We start from the raw sequence: 12,926 nt of genomic DNA on the forward strand, positions 1-12,926 counted from the left end.
AACAGATTGAAATCTTTATTCTAGTATACAAAGCTACAAAGTACTGGCAAGACCAGAATTGTTACAGTAAGTAACCAATGTATTACTAAGCACACAGTGAGATGATCATATTTTCTTCTTCAAGCCTTGTCACTGGAACGAGAAAAAATGGATCACCTTTCCACCACTTCTGTGAAGCTGAAAACAGTAAAATATAAATTAACAAGAGACATGTTTTTCAGAAACACAATGCCCCCTACTGCACTGCTTTTAATTAAAAATATTTTTTTATTATATCCCTTTAAAAAATATAACTTCCCTTGTGAAAATCATCTGTACCTGCCAAATGATATAAAATAGAAATTATCTCCCTTTATAGCTTGTGACTTCCCTTATATTTTGTTTTTTTACCTTTGACCTTGAGGGATGACCTTGACCTTTCACAACTCCAAATGTGCAGCTTTATGAAATACACATGCATGCCAAATATCAAGTTGCTATCTTCAATATTGCAAAAGTTATGGCCAATGTTGTTAAAGTTTTCGGACAGACACACAGACTGACAGACAGACGGACTGACAGTTCAACTGCTATATGCCACCCTACCAGGGGCATAACAATTATATGAGATGCGCTCTGTGAAAGGGGGGGTTTAATTCATGTGCTTAAAGTGTCGCACGGATTAGTCTGTGCAGTCGGCACAGGCTAATCAGGGACGACGCTACGCTTTAAATGTATTTTTCGTTCAAAAGAAGACTTCTTGACAAAAATCTAGTTTAGACGGAAAGTGTCGTCCCTGATTAATCTGGGACGACACTTTGCGCACAAGCATTAAACCCCCTTTTCACAGAGCACAGCCCATATGCTTCTCTCGATGTACTTATACAAAAGGTACAGAGAAATTGAAGAATGAAAATTGAAAAACCACTGAATATAAGTATTAATTTTATACATTATGATGTAATTTTTTAAATATATAACTTACCTTCAAACATTTGCTGATAACTAAACAGGTGTGAAGGATAGAAAATAGTCCAGTTAGCACACTGTGTCACTTGTGGACAGACTCTGTTACTGCAGCTTCTTGCCATCTCCAGAGCTGCATCAACATCAGTCTTGGTTTTGTCTGACTCGTCTCTGACATCTAGTAAACAACATAACTGACCAGCTAATCCAGGGAAAGTGAGTTTGTTAACTGAAAGCCATGATTTGATTGAAATATTTTCGAAACAGCAAAAAAGCAACAAAACAAACACAACTGAAATCGTAACAATAACAAAGTTAGTGTTTCTTTGAGCAAACTGTATATGAGCACATGTCATATGGATTGTTTTGGGTTTCCTGTTAAACATATGTATTAATAAATGGATAATTTGTGTTATCCTTGTAAACAGAGATTGTTTCCAGAATTCAAAACCCCAAGGAATGCATGTTTTAAGAACATCAAAAAATGCAAACAACTAGATTCATATCAAACCAATAGTTGTAAAGGGTAGCATCCTTTTAAACCTACCAAGAAACCATAGGCTTATTTAGAAATTTTTTAGCACAACAAATACAAGTACTTGTTTGTTGAATTTTCAACAGCAAATATATTTCAGAGTGATCAAATTACCAAATCACACTTTCCAGAGTGATCAAATTACCAAATTACACTTTCCAGAGTGATCAAATTACCAAATCACACTTTCCAGAGTGATCAAATTACCAAATCACACTTTCCAGAGTGATAAAATTACCAAATCACACTTTCCAGAGTGATCAAATTACCAAATCACACTTTCCAGAGTGATCAAATTACCAAATCACACTTTCCAGAGTGATCAAATTACCAAATCACACTTTCCAGAGTGATCAAATTACCAAATCACACTTTCCCTGGGATAGCTTGTGTACCACTACTATGTGCATATACTTATGCCAGTAACTGAAAACTCCCCAACAGAAATCAGAGGTGAGGGAAAATAGTCATTGAAAGGAATCTAGTACCGATTCCCATGCAAGTTATGTGGCCTGGCTGGGGATCAAACCCCTGGTCCTCTAATTTGTGGTCCAAAACTAGTACTGACACCAAGATTAATCCTAACCAATTGGATACATATTTTGACACATTTGTAGTCCCTTAAAAAGTTAATTTTAATTAAAGGCCTTTCTTACTAGATCCAAGTTTTAAACGTTTCAGTTCCAAACCTAAGATACTGATGAGCAGCAAGCACCATAAAACCTGAACAGACTGCAAGTTACTCGCAGGCTGTTCTTGTTTTATAATGTTTGCACATAGCCATTTTCACTTTACTTCTGAGTGGGAAAGGGTTAATTAAAATTGTTGTTATCTAGAAAATAACAATATAACCTTGCACAGATGGAAGAAGCAACTTTTCTAAGTACATGACATGTTTTTAAGATATAAATGTTATTTAGAGATATTCAGCTATGAACACACTCACACACATGTGCTGACAGGCTGATGTTCTCATCAGAACAGACATGAGCAACCGCAGTGCATTCAAGCTGTTTGTCTGTCATCACATGTCTCTGCACTGAAATGCATGTATATGCAATATTTTAAGGTGCTTAAGGCTTTAATAATGTCATGGTTAGTTACTGAAATAGTTATTAATCTGATATCACTTAATTTGGAAAGTCCAACTTAAACACAAACTACACTCATTATGTGTAGAAAATGCATTACATTAAAATAAAACATTAAAACCAGTCCGTTTAAAAAAATCTATTATTGTAATAAGGTTATCTGAAACTTTTAAATCCACATTCCAATTTATTCAGAAATGTTAGATTTTTGAGAAACTTATTCATCTCATTCTTAATTGAAAATAGAACAGTGTTGTATATCTGGTAATGGATGCAAGCAATTGACATCAAATTTAAGCAAAGAAACACACCTAACCGGTAATACTAGTACATTACTGCTTTACAATGTTATGGGCACATTCCAACACGTGTTTATGTGCAAATAGGCTCTTCTTATATGTGTAAATATGACATAATGTTTTGCCAAAAAACAATATTATTTGTTGACAAACTCAACTATGAATGTGTTTATACAAAATTATTTGACTGTTCATACAATGTCACCTATACTTGTTGGTACAAGAATCTAATTTAAGCCTTTTCAGTCTTTTGTCTACCTCTCAAACATTAACCTTACATTGGCTTTTATATGCATGACCATATTAAAATACAATTAAGGTGCTGGAATCAAATAAAGTGTATCACAATAAATGCACTGTAATGGCATCCTTAAATTTGTGGAACGCATGCAACTCTAAAAACCACAGTTCAATAGCCTTAGTTGGTCATAAGTGCCTTTAAGTACATTATCAGATTTATTTAGGCAGGCCTTATTAGATATAACTTATTGAAGTATGGTCCATCATAAAATAATTAACTAAGACTTACTTAAAGATGTTGAAGAAAGAAATATAAATGACCTGACTATACCTTGAATATCTCTGGTACCTATGTTGGCTAACACCTGCCACTCTATCATCGCTCCCTTAGGCAGCATAGGAACCACCACATACACAGGACTGCATTGAAACCTCTGCAGTGAAACAAGTGCTAAGCTTCATGTACACTATTGATACAACAAAGCACTTCTGTAATGTTTCACATGAGGCTGCAGATAGGGATGCTCCAACGACACGTTATTTGACAAGGAGAAATCCACATCATGTATACAAATGTATTTTACAGTGGACAAAAAAGACTCAAGACATAATTCAACCAATAATAGTCGCAGTCAAAATTTATTAATGGTTATTTATACATTAACATCATGCAGCCCTGAAAATTTTAGCAAAATCCACCAAGCAATTGCAGGTGTTGAAAACATAAAATTTTGGCACTATATTTTAAATTGTGGACAAACAGATAAAATGCCATTAATCATTAATCTGCCCAAACGTGACACACTTAAACTTCCTTTCTTTAAATAAGATTAGCATTATGGTCATTGAACTGTGAAAGTTTTTTTTCCAGCAATAACAAAAACTACAGGGACAAAGTTTGTTATTTTCTTAATTACTCTAAAAATCAGTTTATAAGAAATACGATACAAATGTATGTACAATATACCGTAACAATTCATTGTTAACATTTACCTCGCTAGTCACTCTTTTCAGCTCATGTTTAGCAACAGATATATACTCCTCATGCGTAACATAGCAAACGCAGGAGACAATGTTGTCCATGCAACAGCTGGTTTCCATGGCTTTCAGTACCCTAGCAACATGACGTAGCGACAATCTGGCCTGGGATTGGATACCGCCATGTATCAAGGAGAGGTTGGCTGGTACCATGCCTATCTGACCAGCTATGTGAAGCCTCTGTCCCAGCTGAAAAATGAATGTGGCGTATATGTGTTGGTTTCATTCTCATTTTATAATAAGTGTTATTGCTTAAAATTTGCATATCATACAATATAAATAATACAACTAAATGCCTTGTGTACAGTCAAAGAGGAGATATTTAAACTAAATATTGAGGAAATGATAAATATCAATCAAAGAAAACATATTTTTGATTTACAGTTTTTTAATTGACAAATAGATGATTATTTTTAGTTTAGGAATGAAAACAACAAGAGCATAGGTCTCATTGATGCAATAACTGCAAATTACAATTAAATCATTATTTAACAACAAATGATAATACCAAACACATTTTGATTCTTTTATGATCTGCAAAATAGTTTTGAATTAGAAATAAGAACTTTATTTAACTACACAATGCTCAGATCTAGGACTTCTTTTTGCAATTTTAACTGGCAGTTTAACAATCATTTAGCAATGATTGTTTCTTCTTTGTCAGAGAAAATTGAAGTTGAAACCGATATTGTTACAAACAAATGTTTCAAAAAGGGTTAAACTGTTAATTTATTCTTGTATATTTCCATTTAAAACTACAATGTATGCAAACACCAAAAACATTTTGTAAAAAAAAGAAAATAACTACCTTGACACACTGGCTGTAGGGTCCTATATTAGCAGGTGCCCAGTGTGACAGACCCTGCACATGCATTGTGTCTCGGTCTGCATGGTTACTGCTACCATAGCAATCCATCATCAAGCCTACATTAGAAGGCAGCGGCACCTGCACACATACCCTGCAATCAAAGATGACATTCATTGGTTAAATACATAATCTAAATCAAAATTGTTACCTAAATTTTAATACTTGCTTTTTAAACTGTAAGCTCTTGATGAAAAGATGAAATATTATGTAACATTTGCACAAACTGTTCAAACTTGAAGATAAAACTGTCTTGGTAACTGAACAACGAGCAATAAAACATATTAACCGCAACATGGGGACATTTGTCTTATGCAAAATACAGCCAGGTAAGCTACAGAACAGCCTGCCGATTCGCACAGCCTGGTTTAGAGCTGCCCTGTCTGCTATAATGTCAAACAAGGTTCGCACAGCCTGGTTTAGAGCTGCCCTTTCTGCTATAATGTCAAACAAGGTTCGCACAGCCTGGTTTAGAGCTGCCCTGTCTGCTATAATGTCAAACAAGGTTCAAACAGCCTGGTTTAGAGCTGCCCTGTCTGCTATAATGTCAAACAAGGTTTGCACAGCCTGGTTTAGAGCTGCCCTGTCTGCTATAATGTCAAACAAGGTTAGCACAGCCTGGTTTAGAGCTGCCCTGTCTGCTATAATGTCAAACAAGGTTTGCACAGCCTGGTTTAGAGCTGCCCTGTCTGCTATAATGTCAAACAAGGTTCGCACAGCCTGGTTTAGAGCTGCCCTGTCTGCTATAATGTCAAACAAGGTTCGCACAGCCTGGTTTAGAGCTGCCCTGTCTGCTATAATGTTAAACAAGGTTCGCACAGCCTGGTTTAGAGCTGCCCTGTCTGCTATAATGTCAAACAAGGTTCGCACAGCCTGGTTTAGAGCTGCCCTGTCTGCTATAATGTCAAACAAGGTTCGCACAGCCTGGTTTAGAGCTGCCCTGTCTGCTATTATGTCAAACAAGGTTCGCCCAGTCTAGTTTAGAGCTGCCCTGTCTGCTATAATGTCAAACAAGGTTTTGTGGTCTCGTGAGCAGACTGCTTAGCTCCTGACCAGACAGAGCATATGCTGGCCGCATATTGCATAAGACCCATTTTCCCATGACGCAAGTCATATTTTATGCAATGAAACATGACAGAAAGGCAAATGGGTTGAAGCTTTCTACATAGAAAGCATAATAAATTCAGTGTAGGTAATATTATGTTACCGTGCAGCAGGGTTGATTCCAAAGTATGTCTTGTACACACTGTTGATAGCAGCAAAGTCAACCATGTTGCCCACATACAAATGAACACAAACAAGGTCAGAAAGGCTGAAATGCTCCTCAGAGTTTGCCAGGATTTCCCGTAGTTTCTCCATCAATGTTCTTGTCTGACTACTAATGTTGTCTCCATTACCAGGGAAAGAAATCAGATTTGAAATCCAAATATGTTTGCCGGGCGAAGGAAAGATGTTATCTCGTACAATAATGAGGGGCTTCAAAGATCCTGAAAATACAAAAACAACAAATTGTTTTAATAAAAAACAACTGTTCAATATTTAAAACATCAGAGCATTTGAAAATACCAATCAATAACTTGCAATTAGACTTTTGCTTGAATAGCTTGCAATGAAATAAATATAACAAGAGATGTGTTCGTCAGAAACACAATGCACCCTACTGCGCCGCTTTGAAATAAAATTTCTATTTATCATTTGAGAGGTATAGAAATCATCTCCCTTTAAAGCTTATTACTTCCCTTGGATTTTGTCCAATCCAACAAGGGGGGGAGAGTCTGTAGACAGCCAAATTGACCAAGTCAGACATGACTGACAACCAAGGGGCCTGTGGTTTATCAAAGAGATCATAGCCAGAGTTCATCATGTACCTATAGACACAGGTCCAGAGGTATGTAATGAACCTACTTTTTACAAATTAGTACAGTAAAGAAATGATAATTATATCATTAAAAAAAACAACTTTGACAAATCATTTAGTTGAGTTATAAATAATCCAAATAATGAATATGTACAGTAACTGTGAAAAGAAGTTAAATTCTTGGTAAGAAAATATATAATATGATATTTATAATTATATAAATTACTTCCCTTGAAAATAATTGTCTCTAACAAATCTCTATTTTTAGTAGCAAATAATTAAAAGCCACTGTCTATTTTTAGTAGCAAATAATTAAAAGCCACTACCGTGACTGTAGATTCACCACTCAATGTGCAGCTCCATGAGATGCACATGCATGCCAAATATCAAGTTGCTATGTTTAATATTGAATAATTATCTCCCTTTAAAGCTTATTACTTCCCTTTGATTTGTATTTTTGACCTTAGACCTTGAAGGATGACCTTGACCTTGATCTTTTTCCTTGCTTTATTTGTCAGAAACACAATGCCGCCTACTGCGCAGCTTTGATTGATTTAACAAAAATATATACGTTGGCAGGGAAGATAATTATGTCCATTTAAAGCTTATTACTTCCCTTGGATTTGTTTTTTCGAACCTATACCTTGAAGGATGATGTTCACTTTGAAATTTTAGCACTCAAAATGTTCAGCTCCATGAGATACACGTGCATGCCAAATATCAAGTTGCTATCTTCAATAGTGAAAAAGTTATGGCCAATGTTAAAGGTTTTTTTCCGGACAGACGGACAAACTGACATACACACATACTGGCATACTGACTGACGGACAGTTCAACTGCTATATGCCACCCTACAGGGGGCATAAAAACGTCTAAAATATTAATTAAAGTATTGAACAAGGTTTTCAATGAACATTTTAATGACACACAAGTGTGAACAGTTAACATGTAAATGACAATAAGCATATGCGTACAAGTATACACAATAATGTAAATTTAATAATATCTAAACATTTTGTTACCAAAATAACTACACTACACTACTGAATTATAAAAACTTGTAATATTTCAGTATAAATAATCTACATAAAGTTATTTAATTCTTCTAAATAAATAAATTTCATTTTAAGCCAAATGTTTACAGTTAAAACAAGATGGATTAAACGCTCTTGGCACGAATTTCTCGTTGGCTAAATGTCCCCTTGAAGCATCAAATTTTGTATTATCATTAGGAGCGCTATAATTGATGTCACAGATATTGCAAACTTGCCATGGAATCAATCATTAATTGATTTGAGAAAATATCAAATCAATCGGTAATTGATTTTATAAATCAATATTGTTGTGTAATATTTCTGTGATGTGTCTATAGTACCATAGTGCTCTTCAGTACATGTACCCGTAATTGTGGTTTGTAAAAATGAGCTGGTCGATTATTTATTTATGATATTTTCTGATGTGTGTATGAAACTGTTTTTAAATATTAATTGATAAAAAACATAAGTAAATATTTGGTTTATTTTAATTCATAAGCAGAAAGTAGTACAGAGATGAAGCAGTATGAATTCTCTTCCACTGGCTCATAAAGTACATAAACATATATAAGAAATGGCTTGGCTCAAAATTGCTAGAACTTTTCTTGTGGCTCCCTGCAAGTTTAAGCCATCAGATTTTGACTGTAAATCTTCATCAAAATACATTTGGCCATGTAAAGAGTTTTATAAGGAAAAGGGTTCAAGGGAGTTTTCTTGAGCAAAAGGTGATAATTTGAGGACATTGGCCCTGAAGAATTATAAAGCACAATCTGCAATCTTACCTGATAGAGGAGCAGACAGGCATGGACTCTGCACATCCAAATGTTCTGTACTGATCTCTAACCGGTCTGAATCATCACCAAACAGCTCGCTGTACAGGTGTCTGCTGGTCTTCATTGGAAGCTCATCAATACGGCTGTGTTGAGTGCCTTCCACGTGCTTAAATACATTGAAATATGGACCATGAACATTTCTGTGAACTTACTATTAAATAATTGACAAATTCTAAAGTAAACCAAAGTCCAGATATCCAATGTTATAGCCATATTTGACCTTTAAAAGTGACCTTTATAGACAATGTTATTATAAAACTTCCTGATTCATGATGTAGCTGAGATCCAGACTAGATTTTGGGACCTACACACAGGGAAAAAGTTCATTTCTTATTTCCTATTAAACATTTGAGGCAGTGGGCATAGAATTCCTCAAATTTATAAATTGGGATACCAAGCAAACATTAACAAATTATAACAGAATTGTCTGCTACATATTACCATTGAAAATCTTCAACAACATTCATAAATCCTTTAATTACATTTATCTGTTCAAAGTTTTGAAAGAAGAATATGAATAATTCTCATTCAAAACAAGATTTCCTTTTATGCTCACCTGAAAGTGTTTCTGAGATGTAGAAAACTCAATACTCAAGACCATTAATTGGGGGCTACTGTTGATGACGATTTAACACGTCTTACTTTTTAAGCCGATATAAAACTTTCACAACACCACACGTTTGCGACCAATTTTATCCCAGAGGTATAATTTGAACAAAATAAGTAGAGGACCACTATCTTATGTTACATAACAATTATTACACTTATGGGTCTTGTCCTTTTTCAGATGAAAATGTGTGCTGTATGTCTGTATTAAAAATATGACTGCTCCGGTGTGGTCAGCTTCGACTAAAAGGGCAAGAGTAAATCAATCTTTGAAGAGGACCTTAAGATGATTCTTCATACCATATATGAAAGCCTTGATTCAAAGAAAGATTCAGACAAGACGATCTTATAGGTTGTCACTATGTACGTCAATTTTAAACTGCTGACCATCAGTGCAAGACCACTTTTGACCTAAGGGGCAAACTAGAAAAAACTTTGCATGTAGAGGACCTCCAGTAGATACTATACATCAAACCTAAGAGACATGGGCTTTATCATTAAGAAGGCTTTATTTTAAAGACTTAGCTGTTATAAGTGGATGTTAAACTGGCTATTCCCTGATCATGGCCACTTAAGACACCAAAGGCATTATTGGAACACACTTTATAGAGGACCACTACATAATGCTACATACCAAATATAAAAGCCTTGGAATTTAAGCTATCAGATAAGAAGTAAAAAGGTTTTACCCATATAATTAAATTTTAAAATGGAGACACCAGGAGTGAGGCCACTTTGACCCCAGGGGCATAACTCAAACCAAATTTTGTACAGAACCCATAGTTGCATATTGATTATATACAAGAGATTGGTCAAATGGTCTAAGACAAGAATATTTTTTAAGGTTGAACCTATTATAACTTGATGTTAATATGTTAATTCCCTAAGTTAGGCGGCTTAAGACCTCAGTGGTATTATTTAACACACTTACCATATAGGTATTCCCTATATAAGTCTATGTAAAACAGGCAACCACACTGGGGACTTGACTTCTTTCGACGCCAAGAGCATTATTGGTAACATTTGTATAGGACCTCCAAATGATAATACATACCAAATATGAAAGCATTTGGCTTTGCAGTTTCGGATAAGAAGATTTTCAAAAGTTGTCCCTATATAAGTCTATTTCAAGCTGGTGACCTTTTCAAACTGGTAGAGGCCAGTCTTTGCCCAAGGTGAACAAACTAAATATTAAAGCAGTGTTGGTTAAAACTTCCAATACTTCAGTGGCCTAAATAGCAAACAAAACAGATCAATTTGATCAATTTTTGAGTGGAGCCTTCGAGGAAAATTTACATGATTATTTTCGAATTCTGCTCAGTGGTTTAAAAGATGTTGTTTACAAAAAATTACAGACAATTTCACGCATTGACAAACTACAGGCACGTATTATAATAGCTCAATGTTGCTCCATTACCAGACCTTATCTTTGTCCTGTAGATGTGCCCTCTTGATATTCAAGTAACCCACCTTATCTTTGTCCTGTAGATGTGCCCTCTTGATATTCAAGTAACCCACCTTATCTTTGTCCTGTAGATGTGCCCTCTTGATATTCAAGTAACCCACCTTATCTTTGTCCTGTAGATGTGCCCTCTTGATATTCAAGTAACCCACCTTATCTTTGTCCTGTAGATGTGCCCTCTTGATATTCAAGTAACCCACCTTATCTTTGTCCTGTAGATGTGCCCTCTTGATATTCAAGTAACCCACCTTATCTTTGTCCTGTAGATGTGCCCTCTTGATATTCAAGTAACCCACCTTATCTTTGTCCTGTAGATGTGCCCTCTTGATATTCAAGTAACCCACTGGGGCAAAAGCATCATCGGAGTGCATCACTGTTTCCACTTCATCCCTGAAATATCCCTTGATTGGTCATTGTTGGCTCGGGTACTACTTAAATGTTCCCCAGATACTCTTAAGTACCCTTAAATGTACCCGGGGTACACATGTGAATTTTTCACACTGAGGCTCAGTTAAATCAAAGGAAATTGCTTGCTTAATCTGTTTACTGTGAAACCATTTATTTTCGACAGCACAAAATTTCGTCATTTTTATAAAAATGACGATTTCGTCAGCACTTAAATTCGCAGATTTTTTATTTTGAATTAAAAAAAAAAATGCGTCAGTCAATATCCGATTTGTGTGTAATACATATTCGCGATCAATCGCAGTTGCGAAAAATCGTGGTACGAATGCGGGAACACACTTGAGAATCACTGCAGGAGGTGGGGCCTGTTTGTCACATGCCAATTAACTAGTCTTTTGTTATCAAGGGACAGTAATGGACCTTCTTAATGTATGCCATTCACACGTTCATTGTTATGATTAGCGGACAAGTGGTATCGAATAACCGTTAACGAGTGTTTGTAACAACCAAGCCAATTGCCAATTAGTCTTAATCTATTGATCACACATCGTCATCTTTTCATTTGGTTTTTTGTCTTTCATCGGCATTCGCTGCGTGATGGCTAATATGCAACACCACTGAAAAACACAATGCACCTAATGGGTAATAAAGTTATAAACAATTAGCGCTAATTCATTACCATTCTACATAAACGAAGTCAACGCATTCGATAAAGCTGTACTGCACACGCGTTTTAAAGAAGTGTAACGTGTCAGTTAAGTACCTTGTGTAATCTACATCCCTTTGTGTCAAAACCGGATTAATCTTGATTACGAAACAGCAGGGAATGTGTGCATGGATTATGTTAGAATTTAATTCCTCATGTCTACGGTAAAGTTTTAAAATATTGTTCAACTTAGTGTTTGTTTTTGTGCAAACATAGAGCATGATTGTTCGTAAGGATCTTAAATTCGCCGATCGGTCGACTGACAAAATTTATGAAAATTAATGCCTGACGATTAATAATGGTTTCACAGTATGCTTTATCTTAAATTCTGGAGTTCATTGTTACACAAACAAGAACTGCATCTGCTTACATCTTTATTTTGTGGATTATATAATGACTCTTATTGTATAATTACATATGTAAGTCACTAGAAAATATAATCTGTTCGATGTAAACTGATAGAAGGTATTAAGCAATCCTTAATACATGTGAAATTAACACACCAAAAATTGTTTGGGACACACTAACAGACAGAATCATGAATGAATTAGAAAAGTGATCTATAATTTAAGACCCATCACATGGGGTGTAACAATTAATGTTCAAATGCTGTTTTCACAAAAACAACTTACAGCACAATTTTCTTTGTGAAGAGTGGACAATCAAGTGTAAAAGATTCATATTCTCCACCCTCCCCACATACATTGAGGTCAAATTCTGCATGCTGAAACAAAAATGTACACACAAATATTTAACTGCCGGTAAACAATAGGTAACTACGGACTCGGTGAGCTTCTATCTGGCTAATAATGTACACTGTGGTACAATTTTGCTACTGCCAAACTAACAGGAATATCCTGCCTAAAAGCTTGTGCTACCAGTACTTCATACATTTTTTCGTTTCTGTTCAGTCCATTAATTAAACTTTTATGACGCTTTAACAGATTGAGTGTACTATTTCACAGTTAAAGCTCTTACACAAACAGTAGTTATATCACCATACCGTCTT

General features: G+C 35.3%; 2 protein-coding genes across 4 annotated transcripts in view; both read right to left on the bottom strand.

The window, feature by feature from the left end:
* LOC127871754 (uncharacterized) overlaps positions 1 to 12,926 on the bottom strand; it is a 343,111-nt gene that overhangs the window by 243,527 nt on the left and 86,658 nt on the right. The window lies entirely within an intron of this gene.
* LOC127871748 (uncharacterized) overlaps positions 1 to 12,926 on the bottom strand; it is a 27,739-nt gene continuing 14,813 nt past the window's right edge. For all 3 annotated transcript variants that reach the window (XM_052414909.1, XM_052414910.1, XM_052414912.1), the window contains 10 exons: positions 12,550 to 12,641; positions 11,103 to 11,196; positions 8,688 to 8,844; positions 6,221 to 6,500; positions 4,957 to 5,107; positions 4,104 to 4,337; positions 3,442 to 3,544; positions 2,427 to 2,519; positions 965 to 1,123; positions 1 to 177 (listed from right to left, as the gene is read on the bottom strand). In XM_052414909.1, the coding sequence (XP_052270869.1) occupies positions 86 to 177; positions 965 to 1,123; positions 2,427 to 2,519; positions 3,442 to 3,544; positions 4,104 to 4,337; positions 4,957 to 5,107; positions 6,221 to 6,500; positions 8,688 to 8,844; positions 11,103 to 11,196; positions 12,550 to 12,641 (1,455 nt within the window). In that variant the 3' untranslated portion in view covers positions 1 to 85. The remainder of the gene's footprint in view (positions 178 to 964; positions 1,124 to 2,426; positions 2,520 to 3,441; positions 3,545 to 4,103; positions 4,338 to 4,956; positions 5,108 to 6,220; positions 6,501 to 8,687; positions 8,845 to 11,102; positions 11,197 to 12,549; positions 12,642 to 12,926) is intronic.

The sequence above is a fragment of the Dreissena polymorpha genome, chromosome 3 (genome assembly GCF_020536995.1).
Source record: "Dreissena polymorpha isolate Duluth1 chromosome 3, UMN_Dpol_1.0, whole genome shotgun sequence".
In the NCBI taxonomy this organism is placed as follows: Eukaryota; Metazoa; Mollusca; class Bivalvia; order Myida; family Dreissenidae; genus Dreissena; species Dreissena polymorpha.